The sequence below is a fragment of the Pseudopipra pipra genome, chromosome 4, assembly GCF_036250125.1.
Source record: "Pseudopipra pipra isolate bDixPip1 chromosome 4, bDixPip1.hap1, whole genome shotgun sequence".
In the NCBI taxonomy this organism is placed as follows: domain Eukaryota; kingdom Metazoa; phylum Chordata; class Aves; order Passeriformes; family Pipridae; genus Pseudopipra; species Pseudopipra pipra.
The window spans coordinates 20414473-20437788 of record NC_087552.1 but is presented as its reverse complement, the minus strand read 5'-3'; the positions used below and the strand labels follow the sequence as shown (position 1 = coordinate 20437788).

The 23316-nt window shown below is 47.1% G+C and overlaps 2 protein-coding genes across 3 annotated transcripts; both read right to left on the bottom strand.

Moving 5' to 3' along the window:
* Positions 1-1108: 1108 nt before the first annotated feature.
* Positions 1109-22519, bottom strand: LOC135412889 (serine/threonine-protein kinase PAK 3-like). Of its 2 annotated transcripts, XM_064651878.1 has the most exons (12): positions 21665-22515; positions 20810-20847; positions 20260-20385; positions 19451-19643; positions 19049-19112; positions 5241-5289; positions 4633-4745; positions 3958-4075; positions 3257-3356; positions 2765-2961; positions 2155-2292; positions 1109-1450 (listed from the first exon to the last, which is right to left on the bottom strand). In XM_064651878.1, the coding sequence occupies exons 1-12, from the start codon at positions 22041-22043 to the stop codon at positions 1301-1303; spliced, it is 1665 nt and encodes a 554-aa protein (XP_064507948.1). In that variant the 5' UTR covers positions 22044-22515; the 3' UTR covers positions 1109-1300. The 2 variants fall into 2 exon arrangements, with proteins under 2 accessions (XP_064507948.1, XP_064507949.1); XM_064651879.1 differs by lacking the exons at positions 1109-1450; positions 2155-2292; positions 2765-2961; ... (2 more) ...; positions 4633-4745; positions 5241-5289 and adding exons at positions 15145-15855; positions 16151-16250; positions 17065-17182; positions 17741-17853; positions 17970-18018 and having other exon boundaries at positions 21665-22519.
* Positions 5361-9554, bottom strand: LOC135412890 (serine/threonine-protein kinase PAK 3-like). The gene is made up of 5 exons (XM_064651880.1): positions 9217-9554; positions 7856-7893; positions 7306-7431; positions 6512-6689; positions 5361-6173 (listed from the first exon to the last, which is right to left on the bottom strand). The coding sequence occupies exons 1-5, from the start codon at positions 9323-9325 to the stop codon at positions 6106-6108; spliced, it is 519 nt and encodes a 172-aa protein (XP_064507950.1). The 5' UTR covers positions 9326-9554; the 3' UTR covers positions 5361-6105.
* Positions 22520-23316: the final 797 nt, after the last annotated feature.

Sequence of the window (23316 nt, the reverse complement as noted above, 5' to 3'; positions counted from 1 at the left end):
ACTCTCTGATCCTGTGAAATCATTAATGCTAGGGAATGCCTTCTACTTATCTTTTTTGTTCTAACTAGTAGGCCAAAAACCTGAGCACAGTGAAATTAAGAAGGACCAAGTTTAAAAATAGTCAGTGGACTTCTCAGTGCAGTGTGTGCATAACTGAATTACATGAATCACGGGTGTGTTGATGGTGATTTTTATGATACCAAGACTTTAAATCTCATTTGAAGAAAAGGTGACAGAGTAGTTGGACTCGTTGAAGAATCATGTGCTGGTGAAGTGTTATGGTTTAAGTTACCAGCTGGGCTGGTAAGTAAGCACCACACAGCCGCTTGCTCCCCCCCATCCCCATCCCCATGCCCATCCCCATGCCCATGCCCATGCCCATCCTCATCTCCATCCCCATCCCCATCCCCATCCTCATCTCCATCCCCATCCCCATCCCCATCTCCATCCCCATCCCCATCCCTCTCCCCAGTGGAAAAGGGAGGAAAATCAGAAGTAGAACTCGTATATTGAGATAAGAACAGTTTAATAATTGAAACAGAGTAAAATCCAATATGAATACAAATAGTAACACTAACACTAATACTAATACAATCACTAATAGTAATACTAATGCAAATCCTAATTGTAACAGTAGTAAAACGGAGAAAGGGATGAAACCCAAGCAAAACTCGTATGTTGAGATAAGAACAGTTTAATAATCGAAACAGAGTAAAATCCAATATGAATACAAATAGTAACACTAACACTAATACTAATACAATCACTAATAGTAATACTAATGCAAATCCCAATTGTAACAGTAGTAAAACGGAGAAAGGGATGAAACCCAAGCAAAACTCATATGTTGAGATAAGAACAGTATAATAATTGAAACAGAGTAAAATCCAATATGAATACAAATAGTAACACTAACACTAATACTAATACAATCACTAATAGTAATACTAATGCAAATCCTAATTGTAACAGTAGTAAAACGGAGAAAGGGATGAAACCCAAGCAAAACTCATATGTTGAGATAAGAACAGTATAATAATTGAAACAGAGTAAAATCCAATATGAATACAAATAGTAACACTAACACTAATACTAATACAATCACTAATAGTAATACTAATGCAAATCCTAATTGTAACAGTAGTAAAACGGAGAAAGAGATGAAACCCAAGCAAAACAAGCAATGTACAATGCAGTTGCTCACCACCTGCTGGTGGTGATGCCCTGTGCCCTAATCGACTCCTAAGCGCCCCCTCCTCTGTGGAACTCCCCCAGGGTATACACCGGGGATGAGGCTCCTTCAGTTTTGTTCTGAGTTCCACCCATCGATGGAACTGGAGGAAGGCATGCCAAAACCCTTCCTCTGTCTGCTGGCCTCCCTCAGCTGGTTTGCTGCATTGATCACAGTCGTCAGGCCGGAGAGGGGCAAGGCTGAGAGTAAAAATGGATGCTGCCCAAAGGAAAAGAAGAGAAATGGACCATTACTTTCCAAACTCAGTTCCTCACGAGCTCAAGCAGTACTCCTCGGGTTACGAGAAATGTGCAGAAATAGGACTGAGGGGACCATCTGCACCTCTGTCTTCATGTCCAGGACCTTGTTATGACAGGCAGACGTGACCCATAATCCTATTAACCCCTTTCTCAAGCTCAATGGGATATTTGCCCTGCCAGGGCTGTGGGAATGCTGCTTGCTGTCCCAGGGCTTTGGTCCTTTCAGGAAACTCAAAATACATAGGTTCCTCTTTCCTAAAGACATGGGCTATTCTAGTAGTCAAAAAAGATGAGGAGCATAAGCTGCTCTTCAGGAAACTCAAGGTCACCAAGAAATGTTTATCCCAGTAGGATTTGGGCTCACGGGGAGCTCCCCCCAGCCCCTTCCTTCCCACAGCCAAGTTCTCGGACCACTTGGCAGGCACTGATTTTATTGGGTTCCTCCACCACCAGCACCATTTCAGGGCTCCGTTCCTGGCATTAGGAACCTGACAAAACTGAACAGGCTCCCTTAGATCCAAATCAGGGCCACCAAAATGATCAGAGGACAGAGCACTTCTGGGGATTAATACGAGGCGGGGGCACCTGATGCCTTGGAGTTTAGCAGACGAGAACACCGATGCATGGGACAGTTGTGTGACTGGCAGCCACTTTGCATTTTACCTGCAGAAGTTTCTCAGCAGACCATCGACTGTCCTCGTCTGCCTGCAAGCAGCGGTTCAGAAAGTCCTGCAATGCAGGGGACAGTTTCTCGCGGTTTTGCAGCTCCGGTATCCCCTTTGAAATGATGAGCTGCAGGGCCTGGAGGAAAAGGAAACACAGGACTTTACCTCTTTCTTTCATCTCCCTAACTGCTCCCACAGACCCCATTTTTGTCGCTCCATCTTCCAGTGGCAGTTTCTTCCTGGGCAGAGGGTTCAAAATGATTTTTTGACACCAAGAAAAAGGCCCCAGTGCAGCCACAGGTCTTCCAACACCCAAATGATCTTGCCTTGACAGCTGATTTCATTGGCTGACCAAGTTAGGAGGAACTCCATCAGCAAAAGCACCTTTTGCTTCTCTGAGGATGGACTTTACAGGCTTTACAGGTTATTTTCAAGAGTGACGCAACTAAAGCTATAGAGGATGTGGATGTGCTCTGGGGCCTTTTTTTTTTTGCCTTGGCTTTGGTTGAACTGGTTCAGTCTTGTGGGAATGGTATTTTTTCTCAATGGAGGCAAAACATGGGACAGATGAGAAAGACAGTGGTTATCTGGTAGTATTTGCACCTTACCCTGTGAGGAAGCTCCCAAAAATAAGGAGGTTCTCCTTCCAGCATTTCTATCACTGTGATGCCCAGTGCCCAAATATCCACTTTGGGTCCGTATTCTTCTTTAGTTAGATATTCGGGGGCCATCCAGTGAGCCGTGCCGACGACTGAGCTTCGTTTGCTCTGCTCAGGTGTGATGCGAGCAGCGAGACCAAAATCAGCTGAGGACAAAAGCCAGTATCATGAAAGCCAGCCTGAATTATGAAGCCAAGTGCAAGAATTGCCCACTAGAAGGCTGAGGAGGCTGAATCCAGCAGGAAAAGCGGCCATGCTCTGTTTCCTCAGGGCTGTAGCCAAGGACACCTTGTTCCTCTCTGCACATTGCAAGTGTGCTCTCAGCTTGTAGCAGTGCTCCCTGCACTCCCACAGGCACCGCTTTTTGGGAACTGGCAGGCAGTCTCCAGCAGCCCCACGTGCCGCATCCCGGGAACAGCACGGCTGAGCAAGAACACCTACCCAACTTGACGGATCCATCCATTCCAAGAAGAATGTTATCGCCTTTGAGATCCCTGTGGATCACTTGGTGGCAATGGAGGAAGGCCAGTGCTTGCAGGCACTGAGAGAGAAAAAAGAAACAGGAGAGTAAAAATGAATGACCCGATTTCCTCACCCAAGAAAGGCAATGGTTTTAAAGATTTCAGTTCTAGGTGAACGGTGAGGACTGGCAGAACCATGGTGGTGTCAAGAGGAAGAGCTTGCTGCTGCCTCTGCACTAGTAAACCCCTGCCTTTCTAAGGGAAATCACATTCCCTTTGGAGGTTTGGAAAGAGAAATGGCAATTGTTGTCACACACCATTTTGGGTGGAATGCTCTGCCTTTCAGCTGAGGACTGTGACAAATGAGTTTCTGTTTTTCTTTGCTGTTAGTATAAAATTCTGCCACCAGCATGTTTGCACTTAGAGGCAGGGAATGCAGTAGAGACAGGGTCCAGGCAAATGATTTGGCAAAGTTGCCAATAGTAAATAAAATAAGAAAAAAGAGAGAGGGTACAGCAAGAGTTGTACTGGCAGGCCATTCACTGAAGATGCTCTTTCTTCTCCATATTGGAAAAGCAACACGGAAACAAAGCTCTAACCATGAAATCACTCCTGTTCTTGCTGCTTGTTTAGAAGTCCCAGCCTGCCCAAACAATTGGAAGCACCAGTGGCATCCCTTACCTCTCGAGAGACAGCTGCCATCATTCCTTCACTCATGCTTATTTCCTTAACAACATCGCTTAAGGAGCCTCCGTCTAGGTATTCCATCACTATCCACAGTTTATCTCCAAACAGGTAGCTGAAAGAAGAAAACAATGGCATGGAGAATGGGCATAGCTAAATTACCCTACCTAAATACTGAAGTCGATTTCTGTTCTTGGAAGAGTCGGGAATGAACACAGTATAAAATGCAGAGACATTCCTCCTAGGCTATACACTCCTTGGAACCTGTGTAGTCTAAGTGAGAAAGGCACATCCATGAAAACTGAGATGTCTCAGATGGCAAGGGAGTGAAAAACACAGGGAAATAATTCCTATGATGATTTATCAGCAGTTGTCACAAGAGACAGAAAATATGATCAACTTAAAAAGAAACCCCAAACAAACAGCAAAACCAACCTGGAAGTAATGAACTTCCAGGCTGTTGTTTTAGGAAGATAGGGATGACTTGAAACAATGCATGCCAGAAAAGATGAATGCAGACAAAATGCACTCTCCTCCCATACAATGTATAGGAATAGATAAAAAATAATACTAGAAAGCTGACTTCTCTGCCAGAGACCAAAGGGGGTTCTTTTAACCTTTGGTTTGCAGTCTGTAAAGGAACAGTCACATGATCATACCCGAACTACTTACCTGTCTAAATAGTTAACAATATTTGGATGCTTGTTGTCCCTCATGACAATGAGCTCATCGACAAGTCGTTCCTTTTTGAGCTGTTTTTGGAGACACACTTGCTTTATGGCCACCTAAAATGACATTGAAAACCATTAACTTGGGAAGTCTCTTGCACAAGATCAGACCAAATTTTGATTTTGCAACTCTAAAGAACACTCTTGAACGCAGTTTAGATTTGTAATTGTTTCCTGGATTGAAAAAGAAAGAACATGCTCTCTGGCATTTTCTGGGTATGCTCTGGGTTAGGATCAGGGCTTAGGGCTTTTGATCCCTCACAGACTTCTATCCAAGCCCAGTTCCAAAGCCCAGCACTGCATGGGGGATGAGAAACTCCCCAGAAGATCCAGAGGTATTTGCTGACAGCCAGAAATGCGATTTCAGAAGTCTGAAGCTGTAGCCCCAAAGAGCTGTCCCAAATGGATTTCGTAGGCCTGCACTAGTCTGCGCTTCAGAGGAACAGCCTTTGCAGGAACGATGTGCTGGGGACCCAGAGCTCCAGCCACAGCTCTCCTCAGAATGGAAAGCACTTCAGAGCTGCAAAATCTGCTGGGAATGTTGACACTTACCTCTCCTCCTGTGGCAGTGTCGGTCGCTGCATAGACCGTTCCGAAAGCCCTACAAAGAAAACAGCAGCGAAGAAAGGAATGAAAGCCAGCCCAGACAGGAGACGTCTGCTGCCTGGAGTGTTTCTAAATCACCTGGCTCCATGTATGCTTCAGCCAAGAGCAGAGCAGCCTACCGGCCCTGTGCCATGCAGGGTATCCAAGAGAAAACTTGGGTGCAGCATGAAGGGCTGGAGAAAATCTCAAGTGTACAGCCCAGATTAACTTAATTCAGACCCCTCCCTAAGGTGGGGGAGCATGTCCACAAAAACTGGAAAGGAATATATTTCCTTCTTTTTCCATTTGGCCTTGTTGAGTGCTCAGACCTCTAACTGCTTTGTTCTCAGATCCCTCCTTTGAAGGTCTCTGCCAATCTCAGGCAACACCCTACTCTGAGAAGCCTGAACACATGTGAGGGGCCATTTGAGGAAAGGATCTAGAAATGGCTTTCTCCAGCCTGTAAGGAAACCAGTCTCCAGCCACCTTTGAGGTCATTTGCCATCATCAGGATGCATTTTCCTCTCAACTGCCTTGACACTGGGTCTATTACTGAATTAGGTTTTACTACTTCTGCTACAAAAGAAAGTTTCTTTTTTATCTCTGTTTTCCGTTTCTAAACGATGTGGTTATACTGCTGACCACTGACTATTGTTTTCCGCATGCTGTTGTCTTTGACGATGCCATCTTGCCAGAGTTCTAAATTGGGATCAGCACTGAGAGGCAGGAGGATCTAAACGCAGCGTCTGAACATGCTTGGAGCCTGTCTGACTTCCCGCCTGACCTTGCACCAGCAAAATACCTGGCTTTGTGGAAGGAACTGTGATCAGACTTACCCACTGGCAATCATTTCCCATTCAACGTACTTCTTCATAGGATCTCCCACACTCACAATACTCCCTGAAAAAAACAAAGGAAAGATGGTCACTTCAGGATGACAATACCAGCCTCCAGCAGGTCAGAACTGCAGCTCCTCTGCCTGGGGCTGTGAGCTGAAGTCAGTTGGGTAACAACAACAACAATAACAACAACAAGAAGAAGAGAGGCAGATCTGTAGTCCAGATGGCTTCCACAAAGACTGGTTTTCTACAGTCTTTTGAAGAGTTACATTGACAGGAAACTGGGAGAAAGAGGGAGAAACATTCTGAGGAGACAGAAAAGAACAGGTAGCAAGGCAAGTGTTTGTTGTCTAGGAACATTAGCACTGCCCTATGAGGCAAGAAATGTAGAAGACATACTCAGTTTCTCTAGGCTGTCCTCCTCTACCGTCTTTTGCTGCCCGTTGGTGCTGCTGCAGGAACTGCTGGAAGAGCTCAGGTAGGGGATCTCAGGTGTGGGAGTGTTGTCTTTGTCAGCGACTTCCAGTGCAGCGGCTTCCAGGGCAGTGGAAGATTTTGTTCCAGAGCATGTATTGGTCTGTGACAAGAAATCAGTTTGTGTCAGAAAGGAGGCTTGCAGAGATACTTCTCATCAGTATTTCAAGCTTTAGGGAACAGCCATTAAGTTCCAGCCCTTCTCAGAGACCGACCTCCTCTTGCCATGACCGAGCTGCGTAGGACTCTTCTCACCCAACTTTGGTCATGTAAAAGTTATGGGTGTAGTTTAAAGTGTCCATTTAGCCCCTTAAATAGTGCATGAAGGAGGGCAGGGACCTGCATGGGACAGTTTCTCCCAGGGATCCACATGCAGCAAGGCTGTGAACTGTGCCTTTGGAGCGCTCGCTCTGCTGGTGACAGGGAGGCTGCACAGACACTGCAGGCTAAGTGTCTCCCCATTTACAGACACAAGGCTACCTCACATCCCATACAGAGAGAAATTTGTGGGCCCTGTCAGAATGCCAGGAAAACGATGACTGAACTTGAAAGTTCAGAACCCATTTTCCAGGTGTCAGTGGCTGGGGGGGAGGAAACACTTTGTTATGGTAGGATTCCAGCCCTCAGGATTTTCAGCCATGAGGGGCAAGTGCTGTCTGGTCTGAAACAGGCAGCTCTGAATTACAGTAATGAGAGTGCTAGGCAAAGCTGGCTCTTACAGAGTTTGGCTGTTCAGGCTCTGGTGCAACAACAGGTGGAGCTTCGTTGTTGTCTTCCTCCTCTGTATCCTCATAAAGGGAAGGAAGAGAAGGAGCCTGAGGAGGGTCAGCTCGAGGTAGTTTCCTCTGTGGACAGACAGCAGTGTGAGCGACAGGCAGTCACATATCATTTAGAACCTTATTTCTATGCAGCTATCTATCCAGCTGTACTAAGGAGAAATCATAACCTTTGATAGCAAGGGGATTCTAAGTTGCTCCAGCTAAGTTCAAGGGGGCTAATTAGACAGCAGTGCATCTTGTTGTGAACTGCTGTTGTTCCCCCATGGCTAAAAGCAGCAAGAAACTTTCTGTCTGCAAAACCAGACTGTCATCTACTTAAAAGGCTTCCAAGAGACAAAAAAAAAAATAGCCAGGAAAGCCTTTTCTGCTGATGCAAAGACACTGAAGAAGACTTTGTTTCTGCCTGATGGGCTGGTAGTCGATTGCAACAAGCGAAGGTCAGGGCTTGCTGCTGAAAGGCTAGGAATGTCAGGGTTACTTTGTCACTCACCGAAGGACGGCCTCTTCTGTTTCTAAACACATATTTTCCTGCAATGGGGAAAGGAAAATGAAGCAGATGTTAGAAAACTGGCTGTTGTGGGGAATCCCATGGAAAAAGTCAACCCAAACGGAGAGCATTTTTCATTCACAACATCCCTTCAGTAGCACAGTTCTTTCACACAGGGAGCAAGAGAAGAGCACAATATAGCAGGTTGTTGTTTTGCTACAGCTTCTTGGGCCTAGTTTTCTGCCCTGTTTTGCCAGGGCAGTTTCTATTTTTCTTATTCTAAATCAAATAAAGAGAAACTTGGTCAAGAAAAGGCACGTTGTCCTTTGACAGTCATTGATTCTGTTCTGCCCAAGAGCTAAAACAGCTGTCCTCGCCTCACCTCGCCTCACCTCGCCTCACCTTGCCCTGCCCTGCCTTTCTCCACCCCTCACCCCACCCCTTGCCACATCCCTCATCTCCACCCTCGCCCTGCACCCTGCCCCTCCCCTGCTCCTCCCCTTCCCCCTCCCCCTCCCAGTCATTGATTTCTTGTGCCCAAGAGCTAAAACAACTCTCCTCTCCTCGCCTCGCCTCGCCCCACCCTGCCTTGCCCCGCCCCCTTGCCCTGCCCCTTGCCCCGCCCCCTCACCTCTCCTGTTACCCCGCCCCCTTACCCGCCCCTTGCCCCGCCCCCTCACCCGCCCCTCACCCTGCCCCCTCAACCCCTTTCCCCACCCCCTCCCCTACCCACTGCCCCACCCCTTCCCCTCCCCCTCCCCCTCCCTTTCTTCTTTTCCTTTTCCTTTTTCTCTTCCTTTCTCTTCTTTGCTTTTCTTTTCCCCAATAAAGCTGCCCCCAACTTCCCCTTAGCCATGACACTTCTCTTCTGACACAGCACACAAACAGCTTCCAAGTTTGGGACCACACACTGCTTCAACTTTGCATTTCATCACCAAAGCAAGAGCTATTTGAGCTAACATTGTGGCAGGTCACACTGCCCAACCTATGAATGATGGAATTTAGGGAAAAACTGGAGAGAACTGCACAGTCTTTAGAGGGACTTCTGAGGAGCTCTGCCAATCTGCATTTGGGAAGTTGTATTGGCTGAAGCAACAACTGAGGAAATTACAGACTCCACTGCCATGGACTAACCCGTGTAGGGCACAGAACCCTGTGGGTTCAATTGCAAATGCTGCCCACACCCCCGTGAATGGCTGGAGACACCCCCTTTGGAGCTGATGCCCCTGACATGAGCTTTACCAAAATCATGGTATCTGTGGGGCATTTTGGTTTCAAAGGCAACGCAGTCACTAAGGGGCAGCATAAACAACACATTGATCCAAAAGCCAGGTTGGCTGCACCTGGAGAAAACCTCTACTTACTCGCTAGATGGGTCAGCAGCCCGGGTTTGTCTGGGTGGGAACAAAAAGCATAGGCCATAGGAAAAACCCGGCGAAAGGCGGCACAGATTCGATGGAAGACTTTAGCCATGCTGGGCAAGAATTCCGCAGCCTGTGCACGCCAAGGAAGAAAAGGACACCCCTGGTGTCCACGTGCAGCCTGCTGGAGGTGAGTGCCTCGACGAGGAGCACCCTCCTGCAACGAGCACGCCAAGCACACTGTGCACACGGAGGCTCCCGTGCACGAGGACAACGGTCTGTGCACCAGGACAACACTCCATGCACGAGGACAACGGTCCGTGCACCAGCACAACACTCCGTGCATGAGGACAACGGTCTGTGCACCAGCACAACACTCCATGCACCAGGACAACGGTCCGTGCACCAGGACAACGGTTCCAGTGACCATCACAACAACAGCTGCTCTAGCTTTGCTTGCAGATGTATGCAGAGCCCCTGAATGTTCTCTACAGCTAATGCCAAAAAAATGCTGGAAAATTCTCTTCTGTCACTGGAAGCCTGTCCCACTGCCCTGGAATGCCCTGCACAGGGAAAGCCCAAGACTGTGGGTTTAGAAGAGCCAAAACCCGCAGCCTCACAGATCTGCCCCAAGATCCCACACTAGCTGTAGGATGACTTGCAGACATTTCATCCCCATGAAAATCAGGTGCAATTGGTCTCTATCAAAATCTAGAGCTAAAAGCAGGACCCAACATGAAAAAGAAAAGAAAGGAATGTCAATGGAAGGAAAGAAAGGGCACAAAACTCCTCTGGAAATGAGCTCTACCCTTCCATGGAATAAGGATTTGAGGCTTAGCTTGTTTCCCTGGTGATTTAGTGCAGACATCAAGGGACTGTCCTCTGGTGGTGGACAACAGTGTCCTTTAGAAGATTTATCCTGGACTTGTAGTGCTTAGTAAGGCAAACACATTTGGTGCAATGATCACTGGTGTGTGATTCAAAGGCACACCCCGATACAATTGATTCCCAGCTTCCCAGGGAACACTGTGTGGTAACAAATCTGCCTTTCATCTCTCCAACTCCTTACACTGGGGTGTACCACAGCTGCTGAGGAGGTCTCTTTGTTGAGCTCCTGTAGCTCTGCAGGTTCTCTGCTGTAAATATACAGAACGCAGGGACTCGGAAAACAAGCTGAGAGTGCCCAAGGCTTGGAGGAAATCTTGGGCTCCACCTTACAGGTGAGGGTGTCATTTGAAAAGTGATGCACTTGCTGAAAGCCCCAGGTCTACACTGAAATTCTGTGGATGAAAAATTGCTCCTGCAATTCCCACCTGTGAAGTTTCAGCTTTCTTTAAAACTCTCACCTCTACTGAGCACTTAGCTGCAGAAAGGCACTTGCAAGGGGCGTGTTTACACTTAATGAAAGGAAACACGGGGGTTTCCTTTGCCAGACAAAGTCCCCGCTCTCATTGTCTGGTGCCTTAGCCGATGATTCTCCAACAGCAAGGCTGCATGGCTTCTGAAGGCTGGGAGTGCAGCAACACTGCCCCCAAAACAGGGAAAATGGGAGCACATCAATTCTTCAGAGGAAGTACTCTGCGAGCACTGTTTTGGCATGCACTTTCTCCCCTGAAGATCACAGGGCATCCTGGTAAGGCTGACCTGAAATGACTGTGCAAATGCTGGACCAGTTGACCACACTAGCTACAGTCTCTTGCCTTCCGAGGTCCTTGGATGGCTGAGTGGCAAGAGCAGGCAGCCATTTATTGCTGTTCAGCAATTGCTATGCCCAAAAAAGAAGTCTGTTTTGGAGGTGGTATTCTTAATGCGTGAAGGTGCTGTTTGGGAAACATGATGCCCTGTGCAGCAAGACCTGTCTTTATTCTATACTGCTTTATTCTATGCTGTAATACATTCCTTTTTATCTGATTTTTTTCCGTGCTGAAGGACAGGTGACTATATATATATTTTACATTTTCCTGATGCTCTGACTAAATGTCATTTCCCCTCCTGAAGACAGATTCCTTACAGTCAACACCTGCCAGCCAGAAGGAGAAGGAGTGTTTGAAGGAGTGCATTTTTTGAAATGCAGCTGGAATTTCCTTCTCTTACTTTCTTCTTATAAAACCAGGCGGTCTCCTGCTATATTTCAGAATAAGCAGAGGCTGCAGCATCAGTTGAAATGAAGATGATGATGAGTCTGGAGCATCTCTCTTCTAAGGAGAGACTGTGGGAGCTGGGCCTGTTTAGTCTCGAGAAGACTGAGAGGGGTCTCATTTATGCATATAAAAATCTCAAAGGTGGGTGCCTAGAGGATGGTGTGTGATTCTGCACAGGACAGGAAGCAATGGCCATAAACTAAACCACAAAAGTTTCCCTCCAACATGAGGAAGAAGTTCTTTATGTTGAGGGTGGCAGAGCACAGGAGCGGGCTGCCCAAGGAGGTCGTGGAGTCTCCCTGTCTGGAGACATCAAAACCCACCAGGCCATGTTCCTGTGTAGTCTGCTCTGGGGGACCCTGTCTTGGCAGAGGGGTTGGACCGGAGAATCTCCCGAGGTCCCGTATAACACTAAAAATTCAGTGTTTCTGTGTGAAGGCAGCAAGCATCTCTGGGGAAGGAGTTTCAGGTATGTTCTTGCCTAAATGCTGACAGTGTCCATTGCTTTTTGAGAACGCTGTGTTGTCTGGCGGGGCAGTGGGCGGGATGCCGGGATGCCTTAGGCCCAGCCTGAGGGAGCCGGGACTCCTTCAGGAAGGGCTTCTCCTTTGCTGTTGATGCCTTGTGTGCTGGCCTCAGGCAGCAGCGGGAATTTCTGCCCTGGCCCGGGTCCCTGCTGGCCCAGGCAGAGCCAGCAGGAGAGCCAGCTCCAGGCTGTGCCCAGCTCCTGTGCCCTGTCCGTGTCCGAAGGCCATTTGTTTCACAGGCTATTATGAAGTGAAAAGCAGGCTGGGAACTCGATCAAAGAAACAAACAAACCAACCAAAACAGAAACAGAAACACAAACACCAACCAACCAACCAAAACAGACAAAAAAGCTTCAGAGGTGGAAGTGACAGCGGAATTTGCCTAAATAGTTTGATTTCAGTTCCCCCTCAACTGCTGGGAAGGGTTTATCATCAAATAGACGTATGTGTGCATCAGGCACAGCATTGCCAGCTGGCAGAGGGAGGTGATTGTCCTGCTCCCCTCTGTGCTGGTGCGGCCTCAGCTTGTGGGTGACCAATAGAAGGGAGATATGAAGTTCTTGGCGAGTGTCCAAAGGAGGCCCAGGAGGAGGGTGAGGGGCCTTGAGGGGAAGCCTTAGGAGGAGCCGCTGAGGTCACTTGGCTTGTTCGGCCTGGGGAAGAGAAGCCTGAGGGGAGACCTCATTGTGGTCTACAACTTCCTTGTGAGGGGAAGCAGAGGGGCAGGCACTGATCTCTGTGGTGACCAGTGAGAGGTCCCGAGGGAATGACATGAAGCTGTGTCAGGGCAGGTTTAGGTTGGATATCAGGCAAAGTTCTTCCTCCCGAGGGTGATAGGGCACTGGAAGAGACTCCCCAGGGAAGTGGTCACAGCACCAATTGTGACAGAGTTCAAGAAGCATTTGAACTATGCTCTCAGGCACATGGTGTGATTCTTGGGGCTGTCCTGTGGGGGGCCAGGAGTTGGACTCAATCCTTGTGGGTCCCTTCCAACTTGGGATATTGTACAACTCTCTGATCCTGTGAAATCATTAATGCTAGGGAATGCCTTCTACTTATCTTTTTTGTTCTAACTAGTAGGCCAAAAACCTGAGCACAGTGAAATTAAGAAGGACCAAGTTTAAAAATAGTCAGTGGACTTCTCAGTGCAGTGTGTGCATAACTGAATTACATGAATCACGGGTGTGTTGATGGTGATTTTTATGATACCAAGACTTTAAATCTCATTTGAAGAAAAGGTGGCAGAGTAGTTGGACTCGTTGAAGAATCATGTGCTGGTGAAGTGTTATGGTTTAAGTTACCAGCTGGGCTGGTAAGTAAGCACCACACAGCCGCTTGCTCCCCCCCATCCCCATCCCCATGCCCATCCCCATGCCCATGCCCATGCCCATCCTCATCTCCATCCCCATCCCCATCCCCATCCTCATCTCCATCCCCATCCCCATCCCCATCTCCATCCCCATCCCCATCCCTCTCCCCAGTGGAAAAGGGAGGAAAATCAGAAGTAGAACTCGTATATTGAGATAAGAACAGTTTAATAATTGAAACAGAGTAAAATCCAATATGAATACAAATAGTAACACTAACACTAATACTAATACAATCACTAATAGTAATACTAATGCAAATCCTAATTGTAACAGTAGTAAAACGGAGAAAGGGATGAAACCCAAGCAAAACTCGTATGTTGAGATAAGAACAGTTTAATAATCGAAACAGAGTAAAATCCAATATGAATACAAATAGTAACACTAACACTAATACTAATACAATCACTAATAGTAATACTAATGCAAATCCCAATTGTAACAGTAGTAAAACGGAGAAAGGGATGAAACCCAAGCAAAACTCATATGTTGAGATAAGAACAGTATAATAATTGAAACAGAGTAAAATCCAATATGAATACAAATAGTAACACTAACACTAATACTAATACAATCACTAATAGTAATACTAATGCAAATCCCAATTGTAACAGTAGTAAAACGGAGAAAGGGATGAAACCCAAGCAAAACTCATATGTTGAGATAAGAACAGTATAATAATTGAAACAGAGTAAAATCCAATATGAATACAAATAGTAACACTAACACTAATACTAATACAATCACTAATAGTAATACTAATGCAAATCCTAATTGTAACAGTAGTAAAACGGAGAAAGAGATGAAACCCAAGCAAAACAAGCAATGTACAATGCAGTTGCTCACCACCTGCTGGTGGTGATGCCCTGTGCCCTAATCGACTCCTAAGCGCCCCCTCCTCTGTGGAACTCCCCCAGGGTATACACCGGGGATGAGGCTCCTTCAGTTTTGTTCTGAGTTCCACCCATCGATGGAACTGGAGGAAGGCATGCCAAAACCCTTCCTCTGTCTGCTGGCCTCCCTCAGCTGGTTTGCTGCATTGATCACAGTCGTCAGGCCGGAGAGGGGCAAGGCTGAGAGTAAAAATGGATGCTGCCCAAAGGAAAAGAAGAGAAATGGACCATTACTTTCCAAACTCAGTTCCTCACGAGCTCAAGCAGTACTCCTCGGGTTACCAGAAATGTGCAGAAATAGGACTGAGGGGACCATCTGCACCTCTGTCTTCATGTCCAGGACCTTGTTATGACAGGCAGACGTGACCCATAATCCTATTAACCCCTTTCTCAAGCTCAATGGGATATTTGCCCTGCCAGGGCTGTGGGAATGCTGCTTGCTGTCCCAGGGCTTTGGTCCTTTCAGGAAACTCAAAATACTTACTTAGGTTCTTCTTTCCTAAAGACATGGGCTATTCTAGTAGTCAAAAAAGATGAGGAGCATAAGCTGCTCTTCAGGAAACTCAAGGTCACCAAGAAATGTTTATCCCAGTAGGATTTGGGCTCACGGGGAGCTCCCCCCAGCCCCTTCCTTCCCACAGCCAAGTTCTCGGACCACTTGGCAGGCACTGATTTTATTGGGTTCCTCCACCACCAGCACCATTTCAGGGCTCCGTTCCTGGCATTAGGAACCAGACAAAACTGAACAGGCTCCCTTAGATCCAAATCAGGGCCACCAAAATGATCAGAGGACAGAGCACTTCTGGGGATTAATACGAGGCGGGGGCACCTGATGCCTTGGAGTTTAGCAGACGAGAACACCGATGCATGGGACAGTTGTGTGACTGGCAGCCACTTTGCATTTTACCTGCAGAAGTTTCTCAGCAGACCATCGACTGTCCTCGTCTACCTGCAAGCAGCGGTTCAGAAAGTCCTGCAATGCAGGGGACAGTTTCTCGCGGTTTTGCAGCTCCGGTATCCCCTTTGAAATGATGAGCTGCAGGGCCTGGAGGAAAAGGAAACATGGGACTTTACCTCTTTCTTTCATCTCCCTAACTGCTCCCACAGACCCCATTTTTGATGCTCCATCTTCCAGTGGCAGTTTCTTCCTGGGCAGAGGGTTCAAAATGATTTTTTGACACCAAGAAAAAGGCCCCAGTGCAGCCACAGGTCTTCCAACATCCAAATGATCTTGCCTTGACAGCTGATTTCATTGGCTGACCAAGTTAGGAGGAACTCCATCAGCAAAAGCACCTTTTGCTTCTCTGAGGATGGACTTTACAGGCTTTACAGGTTATTTTCAAGAGTGACGCAACTAAAGCTATAGAGGATGTGGATGTGCTCTGGGGCCTTTTTTTTGTTGCCTTGGCCTTGGTTGAACTTGTTCAATCTGGTGGGAATGGTATTTTTTCTCAATGGAGGCAAAACATGGGACAGATGAGAAAGACAGTGCTTATCTGGTAGTATTTGCACCTTACCCTTTGAGGACGCTCCCAAAAATAAGGAGGTTCTCCTTCCAGCATTTCTATCACTGTGATGCCCAGTGCCCAAATATCCACTTTGGGTCCGTATTCTTCTTTAGTTAGATATTCGGGGGCCATCCAGTGAGCCGTGCCGACGACTGAGCTTCGTTTGCTCTGCTCAGGTGTGATGCGAGCAGCGAGACCAAAATCAGCTGAGGACAAAAGCCAGTATCATGAAAGCCAGCCTGAATTATGAAGCCAAGTGCAAGAATTGCCCACTAGAAGGCTGAGGAGGCTGAATCCAGCAGGAAAAGCGGCCATGCTCTGTTTCCTCAGGGCTGTAGCCAAGGACACCTTGTTCCTCTCTGCACATTGCAAGTGTGCTCTCAGCTTGTAGCAGTGCTCCCTTCACTCCCACAGGCACCGCTTTTTGGGAACTGGCAGGCAGTCTCCAGCAGCCCCACGCGCCACATCCCGGGAACAGCACGGCTGAGCAAGAACACCTACCCAACTTGACGGATCCATCCATTCCAAGAAGAATGTTATCGCCTTTGAGATCCCTGTGGATCACTTGGTGGCAATGGAGGAAGGCCAGTGCTTGCAGGCACTGAGAGAGAAAAAAGAAACAGGAGAGTAAAAATGAATGACCCGATTTCCTCACCCAAGAAGGGCAATGGCTTTAAAGATTTCAGTTCTAGGTGAACGGTGAGGACTGGCAGACCATGGTGGTGTCAAGAGGAAGAGCTTGCTGCTGCCTCTGCACTAGTAAACCCCTACCTTTCTAAGGGAAATCACATTCCCTTTGGAGGTTTGGAAAGAGAAATGGCAATTGTTGTCATGCTGCACCCCTGCAGACACAGACAAAATGACAAAATGCAGTGCGTGGGCTCTCTCCACGCAGAGGCTAAATAATGGTTTGCCAAAACAGAGAAACTCCCTCTCCTGAGGGGATCAAGTGGATCGCTTCTGGGTGGGAGGCTGCAGGACCAAGATCTTATTGCTAGCTGGAAGAGCAGACTAGGAAGTAGCATTTTAGTAATTTTGCAGATGCAAACACCATTTTGGGTGGAATGCTCTGCCTTTCAGCTGAGGACTGTGACAAATGAGTTTCTGTTTTTCTTTGCTGTTAGTATAAAATTCTGCCACCAGCATGTTTGCACTTAGAGGCAGGGAATGCAGTAGAGACAGGGTCCAGGCAAATGATTTGGCAAAGTTGCCAGTAGTAAATAAAATAAGAAAAAAGAGAGAGGGTACAGCAAGAGTAGTACTGGCAGGCCATTCACTGAAGATGCTCTTTCTTCTCCATATTGGAATAGTAACACAGAAACAAAGCTCTAACCATGAAATCACTCCTGTTCTTGCTGCTTGTTTAGAAGTCCCAGCCTGCCCAAACAACTGGAAGCACCAGTGGCATCCCTTACCTCTCGAGAGACAGCTGCCATCATTCCTTCACTCATGCTTACTTCCTTAACAACAGCGCTTAAGGAGCCTCCGTCTAGGTATTCCATCACTATCCACAGTTTATCTCCAAACAGGTAGCTGAAAGAAGAAAACAATGGCATGGAGAATGGGCATAGCTAAATTACCCTTCCTAAAAGACTAAAGTCGATTTCTGTTCTTGGAAGAGTTGGGAATGAACACAGAATAAAATGCAGAGACATTCCTCCTAGGCTATACACTCCTTGGAACCTGTGTAGTCTAAGTGAGAAAGGCACATCCATGAAAACTGAGATGTCTCAGATGGCAAGGGAGTGAAAAACACAGGGAAATAATTCCTGTGAAGATTTATCAGCAGTTGTCATAAGAGACAGAAAATATGATTAACTTAAAAAGACACCTCAAACAAACAGCAAAACCAACCTGGAAGTAATGAACTTCCAGGCTGTTGTTTTAGGAAGATAGGGATGACTTGAAACAATGCATGCCAGAAAAGATGAATGCAGACAAAATGCACTCTCCTCCCATACAATGTATAGGAATAGATAAAAAGTAATACTAGAAAGCTGACTTCTCTGCCAGAGACCAAAGGGGGTTCTTTTAACCTTTGGCTTGCAGTCTGTAAAGGAACAGTCACATGATCATACCCGAACTACTTACCTGTCTAAATAGTTAACAATATTTGGATGCTTGTTGTCCCTCATGACAATGAGCTCATCGACAATTTGTTCCTTTTTGAGCTGTTTTTGGAGACACACTTGCTTTATGGCCACCTAAAATGACATTGAAAACCATTAACTTGGGAAGTCTCTTGCACAAGATCAGACCAAATTTTGATTTTGCAACTCTAAAGAACACTCTTGAACACAGTTTAGATTTGTAATGTTACCTCTCCTCCTGTGGCAGTGTCGGTCGCTGCATAGACCGTTCCGAAGCCACTAGAAAGAAAACAGTAGTGAAGAAGGGAATGAAAGCCAGCCCAGACAGGAGATGTCTGCTGCCTGGAGTGTTTCTAAATCACCTGGCTCCATCTATGCTTCAGTCAAGAGCAGAGCAGCCTACCGGCCCTGTGCCATGCAGGGTATCCAAGAGAAAACTTGGGTGCAACATGAAGGGCTGGAGAAAATCTCAAGTGTACAGCCCAGATTAACTTAATTCAGACCCCTCCCTAAGGTGGGGGAGCATGTCCACAAAAACTGGAAAGGAATATATTTCCTTCTTTTTCCATTTGGCCTTGTTGAGTGCTCAGACCTCTAACTGCTTTGTTCTCAGATCCCTCCTTTGAAGGTCTCTGCCAATCTCAGGCAACACCCTACTCTGAGAAGCCTGAACACATGTGAGGGGCCATTTGAGGAAAGGATCTAGAAATGGCCTTCTCCAGCCTGTAAGGAAACCAGTCTCCAGCCACCTTTGAGGTCATCTGCCATCATCAGGATGCATTTTCCTCTCAACTACCTTGACACTGGGTCTATCAGTAATTGTTTTTTTTCTACTTCTACATAAAAAAGAGAGTTTCTTTTTTATCTCTTTTTTCTGTTTCTAAATGATGTGGTTATACTGCTGACCACTGACTATTGTTTTCCGCAAAATATTGGAAGTTCCTGAAAACTGTTATCTGGTCTCAGGAGGTCAGTTGCTCTTTTTGGCAAGAAAGTTTCTTTCTCCTTTCTTTTCCTTGGCTGTATTATTTGGAGACATAGAGACATCATTTGTCGCAAGCAAAGAGACAAACAGGTGCCAGGCACTTGAAGGACAGGAGATCCTGCTCCTTGCTGCGGGTAAGACACTGCCAGCATGCAGTTGTCTTTGAGGATGCCATCTGACCACAGTTCTGAATTGGGATCAGCACTGAGAGGCAGGAGGATCTAAACGCAGCGTCTGAACATGCTTGGAGCCTGTCTGACTTCCCGCCTGACCTTGCACCAGCAAAATACCTGGCTTTGTGGAAGGAACTGTGATCAGACTTACCCACTGGCAATTTTTTCCCATTCAATGTACTTCTTCATAGGATCTCCCACACTCACAATACTCCCTGAAAAAAACAAATGAAAGATGGTCACTTCAGGATGACAATACCAGCCTCCAGCAGGTCAGAACTGCAGCTCCTCTGCCTGGGGCTGTGAGCTGAAGTCAGTTGGGTAACAACAACAACAACAATAACAACAAGAAGAAGAGAGGCAGATCTGTAGTCCAGATGGCTTCCACAAAGACTGGTTTTCTACAGTCCTTTGAAGAGTTACATTGACAGGAAACTGGGAGAAAGAGGGAGAAACATTCTGAGGAGACAGAAAAGAATAGGTAGCAAGGCAAGTGTTTGTTGTCTAGGAACATTAGCACTGCCCTATGAGGCAAGAAATGTAGAAGACATACTCAGTTTCTTGAGGCTGTCATCCTCTACCGTCTTTTGCTGCCCGTTGGTGCTGCTGCAGGAACTGCTGGAAGTGCTCATGTAGGAGATCTCAGGTGTGGGAGTGTTGTCTTTGTCAGCGGCTTCCAGTGCAGCAGCTTCCAGGGCAGCGGCTTCCAGGGCAGTGGAAGATTTTGTTCCAGAGCATGTATTGGTCTGTGACAAGAAATCAGTTTGTGTCAGAAAGGAGGCTTGCAGAGATACTTCTCATCAGTATTTCAAGCTTTAGGGAACAGCCATTAAGTTCCAGCCCTTCTCAGAGACCGACCTCCTCTTGCCATGACCGAGCTGCGTAGGACTCTTCTCACCCAACTTTGGTCATGTAAAAGTTATGGGTGTAGTTTAAAGTGTCCATTTAGCCCCTTAAATAGTGCATGAAGGAGGGCAGGGACCTGCATGGGACAGTTTCTCCCAGGTATCCACATGCAGCAAGGCTGTGAACTGTGCCTTTGGAGCATGTACTTTGCTGGTGACAGGGAGGCTGCACAGACACTGCAGGCTAAGTGTCTCCCCATTTACAGACACAAGGCTACCTCACATCCCATACAGAGAGAAATTTGTGGGCCCTGTCAGAATGCCAGGAAAACGATGACTGAACTTGAAAGTTCAGAACCCATTTTCCAGGTGTCAGTGGCTGGGGGGGAGGAAACACTTTGTTATGGTAGGATTCCAGCCCTCAGGATTTTCAGCCATGAGGGGCAAGTGCTGTCTGGTCTGAAACAGGCAGCTCTGAATTACAGTAATGAGAGTGCTAGGCAAAGCTGGCTCTTACAGAGTTTGGCTGTTCAGGCTCTGGTGCAACAACAGGTGGAGCTTCGTTGTTGTCTTCCTCCTCTGTATCCTCATAAAGGGAAGAAACAGAAGGAGCCTGAGGAGGGTCAGCTGATGGTGGTTTCCTCTGTGGAAAGACAGCAGTGTGAGCAACAGGCAGTCACATATCATTTAGAACCTTCTTTCTATGCAGCTATCTATCCAGCTGTACTAAGGAGAAATCATAACCTTTGATAGCAAGGGGATTCTAAGTTGCTCCAGCTAAGTTCAAGGGGGCTAATTAGACAGCAGTGCATCTTGTTGTGAACTGCTGTTGTTCCCCCATGGCTAAAAGCAGCAAGAAACTTTCTGTCTGCAAAACCAGACTGTCATCTACTTAAAAGGCCTCCAAGAGACAAATAAAAAACAGCCAGGGAAGCCTTTTCTGCTGATGCGAAGACACTGAAGAAGACTTTATTTCAGCCTTGAGGGCTGGCACTCGATTGCAACAGGCAAAGGTCACAGGCACAATCCTGAATGGCTAGGAATGTCAGGATTAGTTTGCCGCTCACCGAAGGACGGCCTCTTCTGTTTTTAAACACATATTTACCTGCAATGGGGAAAGGAAAATGAAGCAGATGTTAGAAAACTGGCTGTTGTGGGGAATCCCATGGAAAAAGTCAACCCAAACGGAGAGCATTTTTCTTTCACAATATCCCTTCAGTAGCACGGTTCTTTCACACAGGGAGCAAGAGAAGAGCACAATATAAGGCTGTTGTTTTGCTACAACTTCTTGGGCCAAGTTTTCTGCCCTGTTTTGCCAGGGCAGTTTCTATTTTCCTTATTCTAAATTAAATAAAGAGAAACGTGGTCAAGAAAAGACACATTGTCCTTTGACAGTCATTGATTCTGTTCTGCCCAAGAGCTAAAACAGCTGTCCTCTCCTCCTGTGCTCCCCTATTCTCCCCCACACTCTCTAGAAGTTTGCATTTCATCACCAAAGCAAGAGCTATTCGAGCTAACATTGGGGCAGGTCACACTGCCCAACCTATGAATGATGGAATTTAGGGAAAAACTGGAGAGAACTGCACAGTCTTTAGAGGGACTTCTGAGGAGCTCTGCCAATCTGCATTTGGGAAGTTGTATTGGCTGAAGCAACAACTGAGGAAATTACAGACTCCACTGCCACGGACTAACCCGTGTAGGGCACAGAACCCTGTGGGTTCAATTGCAAATGCTGCCCACACCCCCGTGAATGGCTGGAGACACCCCCTTTGGAGCTGATGCCCCTGACATGAGCTTTACCAAAATCATGGTATCTGTGGGGCATTTTGGTTTCAAAGGCAACGCAGTCACTAAGGGGCAGCATAAACAACACTTCGATCCAAAAGCCAGGTTGGCTGCACCTGGAGAAAACCTCTACTTACTTGCTAGATGGGTCAGCAGCCAGGGTTTGTCTGGGTCACAATAAAAAGCATAGGCCATAGGAAAAACCTGGCGAAAGGTGGCACAGACTCGCTGCAGCACTTTAGCCATGCTGGGCAAGAATTCCGCAGCCTGTGCACGCCAAGGAAGAAAAGGACACCCCTGGTGTCCACGTGCAGCCTGCTGGAGGTGAGTGCCTCGACGAGGAGCACCCTCCTGCAACGAGCACGCCAAGCACACTGTGCACACGGAGGCTCCCGTGCACGAGGACAACGGTCTGTGCACCAGGACAACACTCCATGCACGAGGACAACGGTCTGTGCACCAGCACAACACTCCGTGCATGAGGACAACGGTCCGTGCACCAGGACAACACTCCATGCACCAGGACAACGGTCCGTGCACCAGGACAACGGTTCCAGTGACATCACAACAACAGCTGCTCTAGCTTTGCTTGCAGATGTATGCAGAGCCCCTGAATGTTCTCTACAGCTAATGCCAAAAAAATGCTGGAAAATTCTCTTCTGTCACTGGAAGCCTGTCCCACTGCCCTGGAATGCCCTGTACATGGAAAGCCCAAGACTGTGGGTTTAGAAGAGCCAAAACCCGCAGCCTCACAGATCTGCCCCAAGATCCCACACTAGCTGTAGGATGACTTGCAGACATTTCATCCCCATGAAAATCAGGTGCAATTGGTCTCTATCAAAATCTAGAGCTAAAAGCAGGACCCAGCTTGAAAAAGAAAAGAAAGGAATGTCAATGGAAGGAAAGAAAGGGCACAAAACTCCTCTGGAAATGAGCTCTGCCCTTCCATGGAATAAGGATTTGAGGCTTAGCTTGTTTCCCTGGTGATTTAGTGCAGACATCAAGGGACTGTCCTCTAGTGGTGGACAACAGTGTCCTTTAGAAGCTTTATCCTGGACTTGTAGTGCTTAGTAAGGCAAACACATTTGGTGCAATGATCACTGGTGTGTGATTCAAAGGCACACCCCGATACAATTGATTCCCAGCTTCCCAGGGAACACTGTGTGGTAACAAATCTGCCTTTCATCTCTCCAACTCCTTACACTGGGGTGTACCACAGCTGCTGAGGAGGTCTCTTTGTTGAGCTCCTGTAGCTCTGCAGGTTCTCTGCTGTAAATATACAGAACGCAGGGACTCGGAAAACAAGCTGAGAGTGCCCAAGGCTTGGAGGAAATCTTGGGCTCCACCTTACAGGTGAGGGTGTCATTTGAAAAGTGATGCACTTGCTGAAAGCCCCAGGTCTACATTGAAATTCTGTGGATGAAAAATTGCTTTACTTATCCCGTATTAATTGTCCCTTCTTATCAGTGTGCTGCTGCAGTGCTCTGACAGCTCAAAGAAGCCTTTTGGTCCTATGTCACACCCCTGGGAGCTTCCCTGTGCACATCTCTGAGGCACAAATGTCAGGCCGTAATGGGTGTAAAGAAAGACAGACTGAAAGAAAAGCAAGTTCCAAGAGAAGGTGGGAGAACTTAGAAGGTGGGAGGAGGAGGAAACCAATGGGCCAAAATGGGCAAGTCCCTTCAAAAAAGAGAGTTATGAGGCAGAGACCAAACAGATCAGATGTGGACAGGCCACAGGAAGGCAGGCTTAGGACAACAAGAAGTACATAAGTGTTCCAAAATTCAAA

Excerpts from the sequence above, each read along its gene's own strand:
- LOC135412890 (XM_064651880.1), bottom strand. The coding sequence starts at position 9,325 with ATGGCTAAAGTCTTCCATCGAATCTGTGCCGCCTTTCGCCGGGTTTTT. Across the intron at positions 7,894-9,216 it reads GCTGCTGACCCATCTAGCGA|GAAAATATGTGTTTAGAAAC; the intron begins GTAAGTAGAGGT and ends TCCCCATTGCAG. Across the intron at positions 7,432-7,855 it reads ACAGAAGAGGCCGTCCTTCG|AGGAAACTACCTCGAGCTGA; the intron begins GTGAGTGACAAA and ends GTCTGTCCACAG.
- LOC135412889 (XM_064651878.1), bottom strand. The coding sequence starts at position 22,043 with ATGGAGTGTTGTCCTGGTGCACGGACCGTTGTCCTCATGCACGGAGTG. Across the intron at positions 19,113-19,450 it reads TGACAGCCTCAAGAAACTGA|GGAGTATTGTGAGTGTGGGA; the intron begins GTATGTCTTCTA and ends TGTTTTTTTCAG. Across the intron at positions 4,076-4,632 it reads ATTGTTAACTATTTAGACAG|CTACCTGTTTGGAGATAAAC; the intron begins GTAAGTAGTTCG and ends TTCTTCTTTCAG.